This window comes from Peromyscus californicus, unplaced genomic scaffold, assembly GCF_007827085.1.
Source record: "Peromyscus californicus insignis strain IS unplaced genomic scaffold, ASM782708v3 Scaffold_16__1_contigs__length_79575227, whole genome shotgun sequence".
Taxonomy (NCBI): Eukaryota; Metazoa; Chordata; class Mammalia; order Rodentia; family Cricetidae; genus Peromyscus; species Peromyscus californicus.
In genome coordinates this window covers 3,065,042-3,085,542 of record NW_026294458.1, presented here as the reverse complement: position 1 = coordinate 3,085,542, position 20,501 = coordinate 3,065,042, and the positions used below count along the sequence as shown (strand labels likewise).

At 41.2% G+C, this 20,501-nt stretch overlaps 1 protein-coding gene across 4 annotated transcripts in view; it reads left to right on the top strand.

Moving 5' to 3' along the window:
• Positions 1–1,193: 1,193 nt before the first annotated feature.
• LOC128111728 (sperm-associated antigen 6) overlaps positions 1,194–20,501 on the top strand; it is a 157,703-nt gene continuing 138,395 nt past the window's right edge. For 2 of the 4 annotated variants that reach the window (XM_052739984.1, XM_052739981.1), the window contains exons 1-2: positions 1,202–1,496; positions 1,584–1,679. In XM_052739984.1, the coding sequence (XP_052595944.1) occupies positions 1,472–1,496; positions 1,584–1,679 (121 nt within the window). In that variant the 5' untranslated portion in view covers positions 1,202–1,471. Of the gene's footprint in view, positions 1,497–1,583; positions 1,680–20,501 lie in introns of all 4 variants that reach the window. The other 2 variants (XM_052739983.1, XM_052739982.1) reach the window with 2 other exon arrangements.

Genomic DNA, 20,501 nt, shown 5'->3' with positions numbered 1-20,501 from the left:
GTAGAGGACTCCAAAGATGAGAACCAGACAAATAGGCATGCTCCCGCACTGGACAGGATGGCGGGGTTCCTGTCCAGCCACCCCTCCGCAGCACTGGTTCTGCCCGCTCCGACATCTGGTGAGCCTGGGGTTTCAGGTGGAGAGATATTCAGACACACATTACTGAATATCTGATACACAGTTTTCAAAGAGAAGCTGGAAAGCAGTGGTAGACAGACTAAGTGTAGTACATACACACTGTTAAACTGGAGACTTTCTCAGTTAAGAGTTGTTCTGCTTAGCTGGGCATAGTGGCACTCAGGAGGCAGAGGCAGGCAGATCTCTGTGAGTTCAAGGCCAGCCTGGCCTACACAGTGAATTCCAGAGCAATCAGGGATATGGAGAGAGAGAGAGAGAGAGAGAGAGAGAGAGAGAGAGAGAGAGAGAGAGAGAGAGAGAGAGAGAGAGAGAGAGAGAGAGAGACCCTGTCTCAAACAAACGAACGAACGAATGTGCGCGCTCACACACACACACACACACACACAGTTGTTCTGTGTGAGAATGCAAACAAGCCTTTTGCTTAAAAGGACATTTAACCTGAAATATGTCTAAAGTTGATTTCATTCCTACAGGGCCAGTTTAAGACACTGTGTGAGGCACTACTGTGTATGTTTTAAAAATCATTACATTTTATATATGTGTAAATCTTTCAAAGAATACTTTTTTTTTTAATAAGTAAGAAAAAAAAACTGGGTTTCTTTGAACTCAAGATATACCACCCCCCCCCCCCCCACGCCACTCAGCCACAAAATGAAGCTCGACTTTAAAATAAAATGTCCAAAGAAATTCAGATAACAAAATTGTTATTAAGAGTAACCCTGGACCGTAGGATATTAATTACATCATTTGCTTTTCTGCGTTCCCCAATGACTCTCTCCGACTGCTTGCTTGCTATCTGGAGTATAATTAAGTATTCGGTTGTTGTGAACCTTCAGAGGAAATAAAAAAGTGTCATATGTACTAGGGATACACTAAAAAGAAAACATTGAGTTAAGGGTGCTTTGACAATACCGTATCGATCATATTATACGTGGTTTACATGCTTGGTTGTTCTTGACAGCCCGGCTACAGTTTGCTCCCAACACTCCAGCGCTTGTACCTATAGGTGCCACAGCAACCGCTCTGGGTCGGTTTGTAGAGGACAGTGTCCTCCTGACAGTCGCCGGTATGGAAAAACAAACAAAGCCCAAACCAAACCAAACCCCAAAACCAAGCTCCTAGGTGGGTGCTACGTTGTAAGCGAGGTAACCATACTGTGTGCCTGCCTCCGTCACACTGGCCGTGACGTCACGACCTTCGATGGCGGTTGCATCCGGTTTGGGTCGGTTGCCCTGAAGACCGATACACAGAGGAACGGATCCTAGTGCAGGCAGGGAGGTGGCGGAGGTCCTGTTATCTGCGGACCAGCTGCGCCTGGCGGACCAGCTACACCATGAGCCAGCGGCAGGTGCTGCAAGGTATGGTCAGGGCGGGCGGGCGGGCGGGCACTCGGGAGGGTTGGCGCCGCGGGCCACCGGACGGCTCCACCGGGTCTCTCTCCTCAGTGTTCGAACAGTACCAGAAAGCCCGGACGCAATTCGTGCAGATGGTGGCGGAGCTGGCGACCAGACCCCAAAACATCGAGACGCTGCAGAATGCAGGTGAGCCTGCACCCCAAGTGTTGCCCGCCTTCCTCAGCTCATGCCCTGTTGGCTCTTACGGCCACATTGGCCTGGCCTAACTTGAGCTGTCCCTAATTTCTCACGCCCTCCGACCGGCCACCTCACCCTTAATTCCTCCTTGATCTCTTATCCCTTGAGCCCTGGCCCTCCCAGTCAGTCCCTGACTCCTATCTGCTATACCTCTGCCCCTCAGCTGGGTCCCTTGCTTGATGAGTTTTTTGTTTTGTTTTGTTTTGTTTTATTTTGTGCCTGGGGAACCAGAGGAGACATCTCCAAGTTCCTCCTGTACAATCTCAGTCCCCTTAGGGGGTCTTAGTGATTGAGGCCAAGAGGGTGTAAGGGCTTGGTGTTTTTATTTCCATTTTCACTGAAATCAGGCAGGTTGTCAGGATGATTCAAAGCAGTATAAACTGCCTGGAAGTCATTTTGCATAGATGTTAATCTACCCTAATCAGACCCACTTTACCCATGAGCCCTGTGCATTCCGATGTCCTAGTCCCTGCCAGGCACTCCTGTGGTTGATAGAGGTACGTCTTCCTCACACAGGAATCTGAACCCTGCCATTTCTGCAAGACTGGCTGTTAGCAGCCCCACAGCATGGGGACCACAGGCACCTGCCACCACACCGTCTTTTTGTGGGTGCTGGGGACCCAAACCAGGTCTTTAAGTTAGCTCAGCAAGTAACTCAGTAAGCCATTTCCCCGCTCCCTCTTGCCATCTTTTGACCTTCTTAGGCTTCCTTACAATAGAGAAATTCCAGACAGATTCAGTAGTGCTTTTGGTCTTATTTAGGGAAAAAGGAATGTTATGTTCCTAGATCTGAAGTAGGTAAAGACCTGGTTTTGTAAAATCCTTATGAAGCTCTAGTTCTACTCCTTAGATTGAGAAAGTGTGGGAGAAGTGAGGCAGGGAAAGGGGGGAAGTAAGTAGAGGGGGGAGAGAGAGCGAAGGAGGGGACAGAAAGAGGAAGAGGGGACCTGGAGAAAGGACAGGGAGAAGAAGAGGCAGGGGGTGAAGGGGGAGAGGGACGGGGAGTGTCACTTGCCAGATCAAACATGAGCCACTAACTGAACTGTGAGATTGCTGTCACTATTTTGTCCTAAAAAATCCTTCTGTTTATAAGGATATCTTTTTTTCAATGATTTATTCTTTTTTTTTCATTTTACATATCAACCACAGTTCCTTCTCCCCCCCCTCCTCTTGCCCCTCCCCCTCCCCCCCCCACCATCCACTCCTGAGAAAGGGTAAGGCCTCCCATGGGGAGTCAACAAAGCCTGGCATATCAAGGCAGGACCAAGCCCCTCCCCACTGCATCAAGGCTGAGCAAGGGATCTCGACATAGGGAATGGGCTCCAAAAAGCCAGTTCATGCATCAGGGATAGATCCTGGTCCCATTGCCGGGCCCCACACACAGACCATGCTGCACAACTGTCACCCACATTCAGAGGGCCTAGTTCGGTCCCATGTAGGCTCCCTAGCTGTTAGTCTAGAGTTGGTGAGCTTCCACGAGCTTGGTTCAGTTGTCTCTGTAGATTTCCCCATCATTATCTTGACCCCTCTTGCTCATTTAATCCCTCCTCCCTCTCTTCCACTGGACTCCCAGAGCTCCGCCCAGTGCTTAGCTGTGGATCTCTGCATCTGCTTCCATCAGTTACTGGATGAGGGTTCTATGATGACAGTTAGTGTAATCACCAATCTGATTACAGGACAAAGCCAGTTCAGGCACCCTCTCCACTATTGCTAGGAGTCTTAGCTGGGGTCATCTTTGTGGGTTCCTGGGATTTTCCCTAGCACCAGGTTTCTCCCTAACCTCATGATGGTTCCCCCTATCAAGATAACTCTTTCATTGCTCTCCCTCTCCGACCCTACCCCAACTCAACATTCTCAATGATTTAATTTTATTTCATGTGCATTGGTGTTTTGCCTGCATGTGTATCTGTATGTGGATGTTGGATCCCCTGGAACTGGAGTTATAGATAATTGTGAGCTGCCATGTGGGTGCTGGGACTTGAACCCTGGTTCTCTGGAAGAGCAGCCAGTGCTGAGCCATCTCTCCAGCCTCCTTATAAGGTATCTTTAAAACTAACTTACACACCCCTGTACCTTTCTGGTCCTTCTTTTGTCCCTGGGATTTTGGTGTTTTTTTTCTCAGATATTTTCATTGGTAGAGCAGGTGAGGGAAGCAATGAGAATTGAGAAAGGATTTTTTATCTTTATTTTTAAAAATTTGAGAGAAGTATAGATTCATGTGCTCTTTACCATCCATTTAACTTCCTCTAGTGACATATGTCAAAATTTTATTATTACAATTATGATGCTGATATTGACAGAAATTTATTAATTTCATCCACATTTCCCCAGTCACACTATCTTCCGTGTATTTCATTCTAAGTAACTTTATCTCATGTGTATTCACCATCATTACACTCAGATCAGCATGCAGGACTCTTGCATTGTTCTTTGCAGTCACACCTGCTACCTCCTTCTGTCCCCAGCTCTGGTAACCACTGAACTAGCACCAATTTATAAGATGTTGTCATTAAAAAAATTGATTGTTTTGGGGCTTGAGAGATGGCTCAGCCATGAAAAGCTTGTACTGCTCTTTCTGAGGACTGGAGTTTGATTCCCAGCACCAGATCAAAGGGCTAACAACCACCCATTACTCTAGCTCCAGGAGATGTGTGTGTATGTGCACAGGTGTGTTGTTGGTTGTTTTTTTACTCTTTTGGGGGGCCTGACACCCAGCTCCCAAAAAAATCACACATAGAGGCTTATTCCTAATTATGAATGTCTGGCCTTAGCTTGGCTTGTTGCTTGCCAGCTTTTCTTAACTTTAAATTATCCTGTCTACCTTTTGCCTCTAGGCTTTTATTTTTATCCTATATACCTTTCTTTATTTCTTACTCCATGTCTGGCTGTGTAGCTTGGCGGCTGGGCGGCTGGGTGGCTGGGTGGCTGGGTGGCTGGCCCCTAGAGTCCTCCTCCTTCCTCTCTCATTCCTTCCTCTTCTCCTCCCAGATTTCTCCCTCTATATATTCTCTCTTCCTGTCAGCCCTGCCTATCCTTTCTCCTGCCTTGCTATTGGCCATTCAGTTCTTTATTAGACCATCAGGTGTTTTACACAGGGACAGTAACACAGATTCACAGAGTTAAAAAATGCAACATAAACAAAAGTAACACACCTTAAAATAATATTCTACACAGGTGTGTGCTTGGGTGTGTTGGCCCAAAGTGTTGACATGGGGTTGATTCTCTTTACTTAAATAAAAATTTTAACTTATGGTTATTTTGTGGGGATATGGTGGTGGTTATGTGTTTTGTGTGTGTACAGGTGTGCATATGCCACAGTGTGAGTGTGCCACAGCATACATGTGGAGATCAGAGGACAACTTTAAGAGTTGGCAATTGCTGTGGCAGGCTTGATCAGGGTTTTTTTTTTTTTTTTTTTTTTTTTTTTTTTTTTTTTTTTTTAGAAATATTGGAGACTTTGGACTAAAAAAGCAGTTGAATTCTGTTAAGTGGGACTTAATGGGCGTCTTCTTAGGATCTTGGAAGACAGTAGTACTGAGAACAGTGTGGAATATGTAGGCCCAAATCAAGAGGTTTCAGAAGGGAACAATATTAGCACGTGGGCTAGAGACTATTTTTGTGATATCTCGGCAAAGAGTGTGGCTGCTTTTTGTCCTTTTCCTAAGATTCTGTCTGAGGCTAAATTGAAGCATTTTGGACTAGTTGTTTGGCAGAGGAGTTTCAAGACAGCCTAATATTGATTCTGTCATGTGGTTATTAGTAATCACTTTTAGGCAGATCTACAATGAAAAAGAGCAAGTGGGGCAAAGAGAAATGAAAATTGTACAGTTTGAGGAGAAAAGGAACACCAGGAAATTTAAACCAGGAGTCCTGGTTTGTGCTGAAAGAGATAAGGAGAAATGGAATAAAGGAAAATACAGTAAAGGGTAAAGCTGAGACCCCACCCAGCTAATCTTGCAATTTGTGAAAAGAACAGGTCTACAAAACAATCTATTCCTAAAGAGCAACAGCAAAGGAAAACTGATGGCAGATGTAATTAAAGGATTGGCCAGGCTCCATCCAAGCAGGCAAAGGACTTGGCCTCATCAGCTACCTGGTTAAAGAGGATATAGGAATAAAGTGTTTATGAATCTTCCTTCATGGTTAAGGAAAGCTGCTGAGGCCAGGTATTATTTCATTTTGAGAAATCTCTGTTCAGTTCCATAGCCAACTTTTATTGGGCTTTTGCAGGTTTTTTTGTATATTCTAGATGTTGTAACAAAACTTTTAAATTTTGTGAGGTCCCATTGTTAAGTGTTCTTTTTTATTATTTTTATTTTTAAATGAAGTAGAATTACATCACCTTCCTCTCTCTCTTTCATTCCTACAGCCCCTTCCAGGAACCCTTCCTTGAATCCTCCCATGTTCTTCCCAAATAGCCTCTTTTTCTTTGATTATTATTATTATTACGTGTATCTATGTATGTGTTTCTCAAAAATATATTAATACAACCTGCTGAGTCTGTTTTTGTTGTTTGTGTGTATGTGGTTTCAGGGCTGACAACTCTGCATGGGACAACAAGTAAGGGAAGAGGCTAATTCTTCTCTCAGCAGTCAGTTGTCTTGTCTAGGAGTGGGACCCTTCAAAATGTTCTCTCTTCCGTATTTACATGTCTACTGATATTATAATTTTTATGATCCTGTTTAAGCATCCATTTCTAAGAGAGACTGTTGCACAGCAGATTTTCTGGTATTTAGGTTCTTTCAGTCTTTCCATCCCCTTTTCTACAACATTCCCAAGTCATACAGGAGCCATAATGTACATGTATCAGTTGAGTGGACCTTAAGTCCAATTAGACAGCTCTTGGTTACCACTACCATGTGAGTGCCACTCATTGCACCTTTATGGCCCCTGGGTGTTGCAGCTGAGTAGGACTGTTTAATTGCTTCCCTACCTTAGCAGCTTGCATAGTATTTTCTGGAATAGTATAGTTTCTGCAATTGCATAGTATCATGGAAGCTAGACTTCAGGAAAGATGCTTTCAAATCAGATCCAGCTTGAACTATCAGAGTCCTATATCCCAAGTGTTCAGTGTCTGTAGCAATAGGGACCCACCCTCAACCCCTGAGAGGCAATCAAGGGCTGCATAAGTAGTCTCTACTGCTTTTAAGTCACTAGGATTATTCTGACCAACCATTTGGAAGCATGTTTCTTTTTTGATCTATATGGTTCTTGTGGGAAGCCCAACTGCCTTAGTTCACACACACACACACACACACACACACACACACACACACACACACACGTATCGTGTATAAATTTAGGTAAATATAAAATAATATGATTCCCTGAGGCTTTATCAAACAACCTTGGTGTCATTTTTTTCCTTGTTCCCCCTCCATCTTTATTGACACCTCCTTCCTCCTACCTAATTGAAGATCTCTCCCATTTTCCCATTTTCCACTTCATATCACCTATATCCTGCTAGTCTCATATCAAACCTCTCCCACCATCCATGTATGATCCCTTCATATTTTCCTGGTTTCTGTGGCTACTCCATGTTGTATACTCACATCTGAGGATTTGTGGTTAGGAACCACTGATGAGCAAGAATATGCAGTCTTTGTCTTCCTGGGTCTGGGTTACCTACTTAATATATTTTTAGGTCCAATTATTTACCTGAAAATTTCATGATTTCATTTTCTTTACAGTTGAATAGTATTCCAGTGTTTATAAATACCACATTTTATCACCCATTCATCTGTTGAAGGACAGTTAGCTTGTTTCCATTTCCTTGCTACTGTGAACATGGCTGAGCAAGCATCTGTGGAATAGGGTGTTGAGTGCTTTGGGCACCTGCCAAGAAATAGTATAGCTGGGTCATATGATAGATTTATTTTTAGCTTTTCGAGGATTCTCCATTTTGATTTGCAGAGTGACTGCACCAATTTGCATTTCTACCAACAATGAATAAGGTTTCTCCTTTCCCCACAACCATACTGGTATTTGTTTTCAGGATATTAGCCATGCTGAGTGGGGTGAGATGAAATCTGAAAGTTGCTTTAATTTGCATTTCCTTAATTGCTAAGTGGTCTGAGTGTGACAATGAGCAAAGCTTGAGCAAAAGACCTCAAAGCCCACCTCCACAGGGACACACTTCCTCCAACAAGGCCACACCCACTCCAACAAGGCCACACCTCCTATAGTGCCACTCCCTTTGGGGACCATTTTCTTTCAAACCATCACATTCCACTTCCTGGCCCCCAACGGCTTGTAGCCATATCATAATGCAAAAATGCATTTAGTCCAACTTCAGAAGTCCTCAAAGTCTGTCACAGCTTCAACAGTGTGGTCCAAAGTGTTGGTTATGTGGCAGCCATGGTTACCTTTCTAGAGCTTTATTGGGAGAGCGGGAGAGAGAGAGAGAGAGAGAGAGAGAGAGAGAGAGAGAGAGAGAGAGAGAAAGAGAGAGAGAGAAAGAGAGATACAGAAGGAGAGAGTGTGGAAAGAGAGGGCACAGAGAGGGCACGCCTGCTTTTTAGGCTGGGATGCTGTTGCAGGCTGGTGATGTAATTAAGGACATAATCCTTACATCCCAGACTTCCTCTTATTATAAAAAAAAGCAGGTAGATGGAAATAGGGGCGTTATTTCTCTCAAAAACTGCTTCCAGGTGACTATTGGACTTTGGTTGGCTCTTGGAGGAATGGGGAAGGGGAGTCTTCCGAGGTAGACAGGCATTGTGGGATACTGTCTGCCATCTGTTGTTCTGGAGACATGTATCCTTCTTGGCTGTGGCTGGGAACCTTCTGTCTGACAAGATGCTGGTGACACAGAAAAAAAGCTTAGAGAGAAAAGAGTCATTATTATTTTATGTTGGCACTTATCTGAGGTAGATCCGGCCTGTCCAGATGGATTTAAGCTGGTTTCTGGAGCTTGGGAAGAATTTTGAAACATGTTAAGTTTTATCAGAGACAGATTATTTTAAAGCATCTGTTTCCTTTATTAGTTCGGCATCCAGGAGACAAGTGATCAATTGTTAAAATCATCTCATAGTAATAGATGTTTTTAAAGTCTCTTCTGAGATTCATGCAATCTCTTAACTGTAATCCCCTATAAAATCATAATAAAAAGCAGATCATGCACTTCTAACATACAATGGCACAGGATATACATTACCCTTCTAAAACACAGGGAAAGGAGCACAGTGAGGAAATACTGGACCAAAGAAAGAATGAAAACCAGCTGGGCAAACTCCAAACTCGTCATCTCCATGTCTGATGTCAAAGAACTCTACAGATCTCCAGTTCCTTTCAGCTTTGTTGACTGCAACCTATTTCTTTGTGTTGGGTGGGTCCACTCCATTAGCAGCTCTCCTCAGCAGGTGTCCCATGGCTCTGGCATCTCCAACACCTTGGGCTTCACCTTCACAGCTTCATGCAATGGCCTCTCTAGGCCTACATTCAGAGACACCCCTGACACATGCCTGACCTCAGCAGCTTTTCTTAGGTACAGAGGCAAATTCCATAATCTGTTTCTTCTATTCAGAACCATGTGGTCAAAGCTGCCAAATTCTTCTGCTTGCTGGGGCTGGAACATGGTCCTCCTCATTCGATTACGTCTTTACCAGCTTTACCAGCTTTCTGTTTTTGATTGTTACCTTCACTGCCTAAGCTTGGCTGTCCTTAAACTTGCTCTTTGACCAGGATGACCTCAAACTCAGAGATTCATCAACCTTTGCCTTCTGCATGCTGGGATAAAAGTGTGCACCAAAACACCTGGCTCTAAGCTTTTCTTTAATTCCTTTTCACAGGTTGGAAACTTAGCTGGGTGGGATCTTGCCCTGAGATCACCACTCCCTTTATTCCATTTCTTAATGTGTTTACTTCCTTGAATACAGGACTTTACTCCATTATACTTCCTGGTGTCCCTTTTTTCCTCAAAATTTACATTTTGTGATTTTCCCTGCTCAGCTTGCTCCTTTTCATTATAAACCTTCATTAGAGTTATAACTAATAACCACATGACAGAGTCTATACTAGGCTGTTTTGAGATTCCTTCTGCCAATGGAAGAAATCCAAATTCTCCAGTTTAGCCTCAGGCAGACTTTTCAGATGAGGGCAAAAAGCAGCCACTTTCTTCACCAAAATATCACTTATACTTGGGTCTTCTATTTTGTTCCATTGGTCTTCATGTCTGTTTTTGTCCCAGTGCCATATTGTTTTTAATTACTCTAGCTCTGTAATATATCTGGAAGTTTCCAATAGCAATCCCTCCAGTATTCTTACTCAGGATTGCTTTGGCTATCCATGGTCTTTTCTGTTTCCATATGAATTTCAGGATAGTTTTTTTCCCCTCTTTTTGTAAGTAATGTATTTTGGTCGAGATTGCATTGAATTTTAGTGTTTTTTGGTAGGATGGTCATTTTTACAACCTTAATTCTGCTAATTCATGAGTATGGGATGCCTTTTCATTTTCTAGTGTCTTTCTCCATCTTTTTCTTCAGAATAATGATTTTATATATTATAACAGTGATTATGGTGATATACCTATTGTGTTTTTAATTCTATGATGAGTATTATGAAATCCTATTATATATCATACTTCTTTTTCTCAGTGAGTTTACTTGTAGCTAATACACATACTTTTCATGAATATGAGACCCTTGCAAAATGGCCCTCTAGCTTCCTCAATTCTGCGATTGATCTTGATAAAATGTGTAATAAACTGTTAATTCAATTGGACTAGGGGACAACAACAAATGGAAGATTTTACTGGCTAGGAGGGACCTTAAATGAGCCTGGGAATATTACAAGTTACAAAGACTGGTGTAGGTGGCCCCTGTTCCCCTCCTGACCACTAAGAGCTGGAAATTGCACTATATACACTTCAATCTTTTTTTGTATTCTCCATGATGGTGCATGCCATTACCCAACATAGTTGTTTACTTTCTGAATAAGAGATGTAAATTCTTATCTAACTTCATAGCATTTAAAAATTTTATGTTAATTTCTATATTTTATTTTTTTGGAATTTTCTACATATTTTGATCGTATTCACCCTTCCTCCACCAACTTTTCCTAGATTGATCCCACTTCCCTTCTCTCCAAACTTTGCCTTTTTCCCCTATAAAGACTAATTTGTGTTGCCCAAATATTCTTGGACATGTAGTCTTTCATTGGAGTATGGTATACTTATCAGGGTCTATACTCTTAGAGAAAACTTACCCTTACTCCCCCAGAAGCTAAGAATTATGACTAGTCCTTGGCTTTGGGTGGAACTGCATGCCCAGTACTCCTTTCCATACTGGAATTTGGTCTGGTTTGGGCTTACAAAGGTCTTGTGCATATTGCAACAACCACTTTAAGTTCATATGGGTAGCTGCTCTTTTGTGTCAAGAAGAGACTGTTTCCTTGTAGTTGCCCACCTCTGGCTTTTATGACCTTTCTGCTTCCTCTTCTTCAAAGATCTTTCAGCCTTTGGAGGATGGAGTGCAGTATGCATTTTCCATTTAGGTGTAAACGTTCTTAGTCCTTAATTTTCTCCACCTTGGCCAGTGTTGGTCTGTGTTGGCCACTTTGATTAGAAGCTTCTCTGATGAGAACTGAGAGATGCCTTAGTCTATGGATATAATGGTAAGCCATTAGGAGTTAATTTAGTATTATGCCCATTTAGCAGAATAGTAGTAAATTTCTCCAAGGGTCTATAATCTGTCTCACCACAGCTTCTTGGCCCAGTAATGGTGCCAGGTATGGGTTTGATCTTGTGGAGTGGGTCTTAAATGCAATAGGAGAGCCATTGGTTATTCTGATGATGTTCATACTATTACACCAGTAGGTATGTCTTATCAGACAAATCATTATTTAGTTCACAGGGTTATCATCTGGATAAGATTTGATGATTACTTTCCCCCTGCATTAGTGTATACAGCTCTTCAGTACTATGACAGCTAGCCAATAGAGATGGAGCTTCCAGGTGAGAACTAGATTGATTTCTCCATGTTCTATGACTCAAGTATGTGTAGTCTTCAGCAGTAAAGTTTTATTATCAAGTTCTGAAGGGTAATAAACAGCATTGACAATATCCTATAATGTCTGGGGTGTCATTGGGACTGAACTGGTCAACAACTCCATGAAAAATAACCCATTCCTGGGATTGGGCTTTTTTCTTAGCCTCTGGTATCTGTTAGTAGGGGCACTATTACCCTATTATAAGGTAACTCCATTTAAATTATTTGTATGTGTATATAGAGAAATGTTTTAAGAAGGTTCTACAGTAGTAGGTTTCCATATGGTTTTTGAAGTTTTTAGTGTTATTTATCCCTCTCACTTTCCCTCTTCTACCCTGCTTCTCCATCTGTCACTCCAATTTATCTTTCTGTTCTACAGTTCTCCTTAGCTCTTTATTACATTCTTTATTCTGTCTCTTGAAAGCCCTTCCCTAAGGGCCCTTAGTAATTCCTGACCTCTGTTGGTATTTTGGAAAAAATACACATATCTAAACCTTCAAAGCTAATGTTCACAAATGAGTGAAAGCATTCAATATTTGTTTTTCTGGGTCTGGGTCACCTCACTAAGAATGATTGTTTCCAACTCCATTTACCTGCAAATTTCATAATTTCAGTTTTTAATAGTTAATATTCCATTATATAAATATACCACACTTTCATCATCTATTCAATTGATAGACATAGAGGCTGTTTCCATTTTCTGGCTATTGTGATTAGAGGAATAATGAACCTGTCTGCACAAATATCTTTTTTTTTTTTTTTTTTTGGTTTTTCGAGACAGGGTTTCTCTGTGTAGCTTGGCACCTCTCCTGGAACTCACTTGGTAGCCCAGGCTGGCCTCGAACTCACAGAGATCCGCCTGGCTCTGCCTCCCGAGTGCTGGGATTAAAGGCGTGCGCCACCACTGCCCGGCCACAAATATCTTTGTAGTAAGATACAGAGTCCTTTGGGTATATACCCAAAAGTAGTTTAGCCTGATCATGTGGGTAGCTCTATTCTCAGCTTTTTGTGGAATCTCTGTATTGATTTTCATAGTGACTGTACCAGTTTTCACTCGTATTAGCAGTGAACGAGTTTCTCTTTCCCTGTATCAATGTCAGCATTTGTCATTGTTTCTTTTAGAACTTAGCTATTCTGACTGAGGTAAGAGGAACTCTCAACTTAGTTTAAATTTGCATTCCCCGAATGACTTAGAATGTTAAATATTTAAAAAATGTTAGACAGTTGTATTTTATCTTCTGAGAACTCTGTTCACTTCCATGCCCCACATTTTAATTGGATTGTTTTCTTGATGTTTAACTCTTTGAGTTTGTTATACATTCTAGATACTAACCCCCTGTCCAATTATAGCTGGTGAAGGTTTTTCCCTCTGTAGGTTTCATTTCACTTAAGTGATGATGTCTTTTTATGTACAGAAATATTTTAGTTTCATGAGGTCCCATTTATTGTTATTAATGCCCATGCCATCAGTGTCCTGTTCAGAAAGTCCTTTCCTGTGTTAGTGAGTTCAAGTGTATTCCCTGCTTTCTCCTCTAGCAGATTTAAGGTATTCAGTCTTACATTGAGGTTCTTGATCCTTTTGTAATTGAGTATTTTCAGAGTGAGAGATTAGGATAGTTTCATTCTTTCACATGCAGCTAACTAGTTTTTACCCGCAGCACTTGTTAAAGATGCTGTCTTGAAGGTTCCTCTAGTCCTTCTTGGAGATCACTTTTAGCATTTTCATCAGTCCTTTGTAACTGAACCAACCTGCAGAACCTCTCTCTACCCAAAGCTACCTCACTAGGGGATTTTCATCCTCCTTCCTGTCCCCCATTTCTGTCTCTCTACCTTACCCTTCATCTTGCTGCAGCCTTCTCACAGGAGCCCCTCCTTCCATTCCATCACAATCCCCTGGGAACTCTGCCTCTTGGTGGAGACTGAGGTTCTCCCTGGTTTTTTTCTCACTTCCTCTTTCAACCTTTCTTTCTAGCTTATCTCTATTCTTTTATGAGTCCTTTCCAACCACAAAGCAATTGTCAACTAGGTATCCCACAGCTACCACACTTGACTGGGATGCAGGAATCCCACAGCTACCACACTTGGCTAGGACTCAGATTGACCAACAGCAGTCAAAGAACAGAATACCAATCCAACAAAGATGAACTCAGGTGTCTACACCAAGAAACACCCCAATCACCAGAACTCCAGATGCCTACATCCCAGCATAAAAACACAAACCATGAACAACCAAGATGATGTACCTCCTCTAAAAGTCAGGAACCCAATTGTGTTAAGGCCCTAAGACAAGTAATTTAGCTGAAGAGCAAGATACGGACTTCAGAACAGCAGTTATGAATATGTTAAAGACTTAAAGAGGATGTGAATAAATGCCTTAATAAAGATGAAGACACAAACAGTTGAATGAATTTATGAAAATAATTCAAGACCTGAAAGTAGAATTTAACAAAGAAATAGACTCACCAAAGAAAACTTAAACTGAAATAAAACTGGAAGTGAAAAACTCATGTTGTCAAACAGAAATCTGAAAGGTGAGCCTTACTAACAGATAATAAGACCTGAAAGAGAGAATGTCAGGCTTGAAGACAAGCTAGAAATGGAAAGCTCAGTCAAGAGAATGTTAAATCTAAGAAAGTCCAAGTCTAGTGTGGCCTCCCCTGCTGCATCACACATGATCTATAGGCTTTCATCAGAAACCTCTCTACCTTATTCTCCACCACACAGGACCCTTCCACACAACATCACAACTTTCCATCCATCCATATCTACCCCCACACTCTAGGCTAGGACCAGGGAGCATATACTGTATTCTAGCCTAGTACCCTCTGCCAACCTGACTTTACTTCACTCAAGTCATTTCCGATGTCTAGGCCCAACATTCTCCCACATCCTCTCTTCTGCTCCAACCTTCTCAGTCTATAACAGAATCTGAACTAATAAAAGAAGCCCACATTCCCAGATCTCATTGCAAAAATAATTAAAGTGTGAAAGATTAGGCTAGTATCTTCTCTCCAAAATCTACCCATCCTGTAGAATTATTTGCCCATGAGAATTACCTAGATGAATCCCAGAACACAGAATCTAAAAGAACAATCATAAACTTCATCAAAGAATTCAAAGTATTTAAAGAAGACACAAAGAGACAGCTCATGGAGGAAAATTAAGGAGAATAAATGCCTGAGTGCTGTTAAAAAAATACAAACATGAGGCTGATAGAAATGACAAAGATAAACCAGAATTTTAGAATAGAATTCAATAGATAGAAACATTGGTGAGCACTCAAGATGAAATGCAGATGGAATTAGGAAACACTACAACTCAACTAGAAAATGCAAAGGAAAGTCTTGTAAGTAGAGTGAATCAAGTATAAGAAAGAATATCACTGCAACCCCAGCAGACCACAGAGGCACAGGCACAAACCACACCACGTGGAAAAAACAAGTGAGTGACTGGCCTCTCATCTGGACTGCCCCAAAGTCCAGGACCCTAACTAAACCCCAGGCCACATTCCATGACCTCCCTTCCCATCCCAGCACTAGCAAGGCAACTGGACCTGCCTCCACCTCTGGTGGAACTCCACTGCTCTGGTGCGGTCCCCACTAGCCTTACAGGCAGGTAAGATATCTGTCTCCAGGCTGCACACCCATACCCACCCACTGGATGTGGTCCTGCCGAGGCCCACTCCAACACCCAAACCCTAAGCACCAGGACATCCTCTCTGTGGCCATCTCTCCCACAAACCCAGCAGACTCCAGAGGCACAGACGCAAGCCACACCAGCTGGACAAACAGCTGACTCCAGAGGCACAGACGCAAGCCACACCAGCTGGACAAACATCTGACTCCAGAGGCACAGACGCAAGCCACACCAGCTGGACAAACAGCTGACTCCAGAGGCACAGGTTCAGAACACAACAGCTTGCACAGCAGGCACAGGCACACCAGTGGAAGACAAGATGAGTAAACACTGCTGTAAGGACACATTCAACAACCGCCAGAACCCAATGATCCTACAGCGGCAAAGCCTGAACGTCCAATGCAGCTGAAACACACACACACACACACACACACACACACACACACAACGCACACACACACACACACACAAACTTAAAAATTAGTTTATGAAGATGATAGAGGCTCTTAAAGAAGAAATGAAAAAATTCCCTTAAAGAAGTCAAGGAACAGAAAGAGAAACAAAAAATTGGAAGAAATCAATATATCCCTTAAAGAAAGCAAAGGCCAAGAAAAAAAAAACAATCAAACAGGTGAAGGAAACAATTCAAGACTTGAAAACTGAAATAGAAACAATAAAGAAAACACAAACCGAGGGAATGCTGGAAATGGAAAAACTGGGGAAGAGAATAGGAAACTAGAGATGCAAAACATTACCAACAGAATACAAGAAATGGAAGAGAGAATCTCAGGCATTGAAGATACAATGGAGGAAATAGATTAACCAGTCAAAGAAAATGTTAAATCCAAAAGATTCTTAACACAAAACATCCAGGAAAGCTGAGAAACCATAAAGAGACCAAACCTAAGAATAAGAGGGATAGAAGAAGGAGAATTCCAGCTCAAAGGCACAGAAAACATATTCAACAAAAAATCATAGAAGAAAACTTTCCCAACCTAAAGAAGGACATGCCTATGAAGGTATAAGAAGCATACAGAACACCAAAAAGACTGGACCTCCTCACATAATAATCAAAACACTAAACATACGGAATAAAGAAAGAACATTAAGAGCTGCAAAGGGAAAAGTCCAAGGAATGCATAAAGGCAGATCTATCAGAATTATACCTGACTTATCAATGGAGACTCTAGAGCAGATGTTGTATAGACACTGAGGGACCATGGATGCCAGGCCAGATTACTATACCCAACAAAACTTTCAGTAACATAGATGGAGAAAACAAGATATTTTACGATGAAACCAGAGATTTTATACCAATACCTGTCCACAAACCCCAGCACTACAGAAAGTACTAGAAGGAAAACTCCAACCCAAAGAACTCGGTTACATCCACGAGAACACAGGCAATTAGATAATCTCACAGCAAACCCAATGAAGGTAGACCACACGCACATCACCATGACCACCACCAAAACCAAAAAGTAATAGAAATTAATAATCACTGGTCAATGTCATCTCAATATCAGTGGATTCAATTTACCAATAAAAAGACAGGCTAACAGAATGGATATGAAAACAGGATCCATCCTTCTGCTGCATACCAAGAAACACACCTCAATTTCAAAGACAGACATTACCTCAGAGTAAAGGGTTGGGAAAAGACTTTCCACTCAAATGGACCTAAGAAGCAAGCTGGGGTAGCTATCATAATATCTAATAAAATAGACTTCAAACTAAAATTAATCAAAAGAGATGGAGGACATTTCATATTCATCAAAGGAAAAAATCCATGAAGATGAAGTTTGAATTCTGAACATCTATGCTCCAAATACAAAGGGCACCCACATATATAAAAGAAATATACTAAAGCTTAAAGCACACATCAAACCCCACACATTAATAGTGGGAGACTTCAAACACCCCACTCTCACCAATGAATAGCTTTGCCAGACAGAAACTAAACAGAGAAACAAGGGAACTAACATATATTATGACTCAAATGGACTTAATAGACATCTACAGAACATTTCACCCAAACATAAAAGAATATACATTTTTCTCAGCACCTCATGAAACCTTCTTCAAAACTGACCACACACTCAGTCATAAAGCAAATATCAATAGATACAAAAAAAATTAGAATAACCCCTTGCATCTTATCGGACAACCATGGGCTAAAGTTAGAGTTCAACAACAACAGAAAGCCTGAAAATTCATGAAAACTGGACAGCTCTCAACTGAATCACCTCTGGGTCAAGGAAGAAATAAAGAAAGAAGTTAAAGACATCCTAGAATTCAATGAAACTTAATGTACAACATACGCAAACTTATGGAACACATTGAAAGCAGTGCTAAGAGGAAAGTTCACAGCACTTCATAAAGAATTTGGAGAAATCTCTCACGAGTGACTTAATAGTATACCTGAAAGCTCTAGAACAAAAAAAGTAAACTCAGCCAGGAGAAGTAGACACCAGGAAAAAAAATCAAATTGAAGGCTGAAATCAATAAAATAGAAACATAGAGAACAATACAAAAAAATGAAAAATAGAGTTGGTTCTTTGAGAAAATCAACAAGATAGACAAACCCTTATCCAAACTAACCAAACCAACAGAGAGAGAGAGAGAGAGAGAGAGAGAGAGAGAGAGAGAGAGAGACTATCCAAATTAAAAAAATCAGAAATGAAAAGGGGGACATAACAACAGACACTGAAGAAATCCAGATAATCATTAGGTTATACTTCCAAAAACTTGTACTCCACAAAATTGGAAACCTAAAAGAAATGGACAATTTTCTGGATAGGTACCTTGGCCAAAATTAAATCAAGACCATATAAACAATTTTTTTTTTTTTTTTTGGTTTTTCGAGACAGGGTTTCTCTGTGTAGTTTTGCGCCTTTCCTGGAACTCACTTGGTAGTCCAGGCTGGCCTCGAACTCACAGAGATCCGCCTGGCTCTGCCTCCCGAGTGCTGGGATTAAAGGCGTGCGCCACCACCGCCCGGCTCATATAAACAATTTAAATAAACCTTTAACCCCTAAAGATAACGAAACAGTTATTAAAAGTCTCTCAACCAAAAAAGCCCAGGGCCAGATGGTTTCAGCACAGAATTCTACCAGATTTTCAAAGAAAGGCTAATACCAATACTCCTCAAATTTTTCCACATAATAGAAACCAGAGGGAACATTGCCAGACTCTTTTTATGAGGCTACAGTAACCCTGGTACCCAAACCACACAAAGATGCAACTAAGAAAGAGAATTACAGACCACTTTCCCTCAGGAACATTGATGCAAAAACACTCAATAAAATACTGGCAAACCAAATCTAAGAACACATCAAAGAAATCGTCCACCATGATCAAGTAGGCTTCATCCCAGAGATTCAGGGATGGTTCAACATATGAAAAATCTGTCAGTGTAATCCACCATAATAACAAACTGAAAGGAAAGAAACCACATGATTATCTTATTAGATACAGAAAAAGCCTTTGACAGAATCCACCACCCCTTCATGATAAAAGTCTTGGAAAGATCAGGGATACAAGGAACATACATAAACATAATAAAGGCAATTTACAGCAAGCTGACAGCCAACATCAAATTAAGTGGAAAGAAACTCAAAGCAATTTGATTAAAATCAGGAACAAGACAAGGCTGTCCAGTCTCCCCATACTTATTCAACATAGTACTTGAAGTTCTAGCTAGAGCATTAAGACAACAAAAGGAGATCAAGGGGATACAAATTGGAAAGGAAGAAGTCAAACTTTTGCTGTTTGCAGATGATATGATAATATACATAAATAACCCCAAAAGTTCTGCCAGAAAACTCCTACAGCTGACAAATACCTCAGCAATGTGATGAGATACAAGATTAACTCAAAAAAAAAATCAATAGCCCTCCTATATACTAACGATAAAGAAAAAGAAATCTGAAAAAGAAATCAAGAAAGCAACACCCTTTACTGTAGCCATAAATAACATAAAATACCTTGGGGTAATTCTTACCAAACAAATGGACAAACTGTATGACAAAAAACTTTAAGTCTTTGAGGAAAGAGGTTGAAGAAGATATCAGAAAATGGAAAGATCTCCCATGCTCTTGGATAGGTAGGATCAACATAGTAAAAATGGCAATCTTGCCAAAAGCAATCTACAGATTCAATGCAATCCCCATCAAAATCCCAACACAATTCTTCACAGACTTGGAAAGAACAATACTCAACTCATTATGGAAAAACAAAAAAATTCAGGCTAGCCAAAACAATCTTGTGCAATAAAGGAACCTCTGGAGGCATTACATCTCTGAATTCAAGCTCTACTACAAAGCAATATTAATAAAAACAGTTTGACACTAGCATAAAAGCAAACACGTGGATTAATGTAATTGAATCAAAGTCCCTGACATTAATCCACACACTTGATTTTTGACAAAGAAGCCAAAAATATACAATGGAAAAAGAAAGCATCTTCAACAAATGGTGCTGGCATAACTGGATGGTGGCATGTAGAAGAATACAAATAGATTCATATCTTTTACTCTGCACAAAACTCAAGTCCAAATGGATCAAGGACCTAAACATAAATCAAGTTACACTGAACCTGACAGAAGAGAAAGTGGAAAGTAGCCTTGAATGCATACAAGAGACCACCTCCTAAAAATACCACCAGTAGCACAGACACTGAGAGCAACAATTAATAAATGAGACCTCCTGAAACTGAGAAGCTTCTATAAGACAAAGGATACAGTAAATAAGACAAAACAGCAGCCTACAGAATGGAAAAAGGTCTTTACCAATCCTACATCTGACAGAGGACTGATCTCCAAAAATATGTAAAGAACTCAAGAAACTAGACAAAAAAGTACCAAATAATCCAATTAAATATAGGGTATAGATCTAAACAGAGAATTCTCAACAGAAGAATCTCAAAATGGCCGAAAGACACTTAAAAAATTGCTCAACATCCTTGCCATCAGGGAAATGCAAATCAAAATGACTCTGAGATACCATCTTATGTAGCTAGAGATTTCCTGCCTGGCCCACGGTCAGGGCAAATCTCTCTCACCCCGCCAGTCCCACAGCCACTCAGACCCAACCAAGTAAACACAGAGACTTATATTGGTTACAAACTGTATGGCCGTGACAGGCTTCT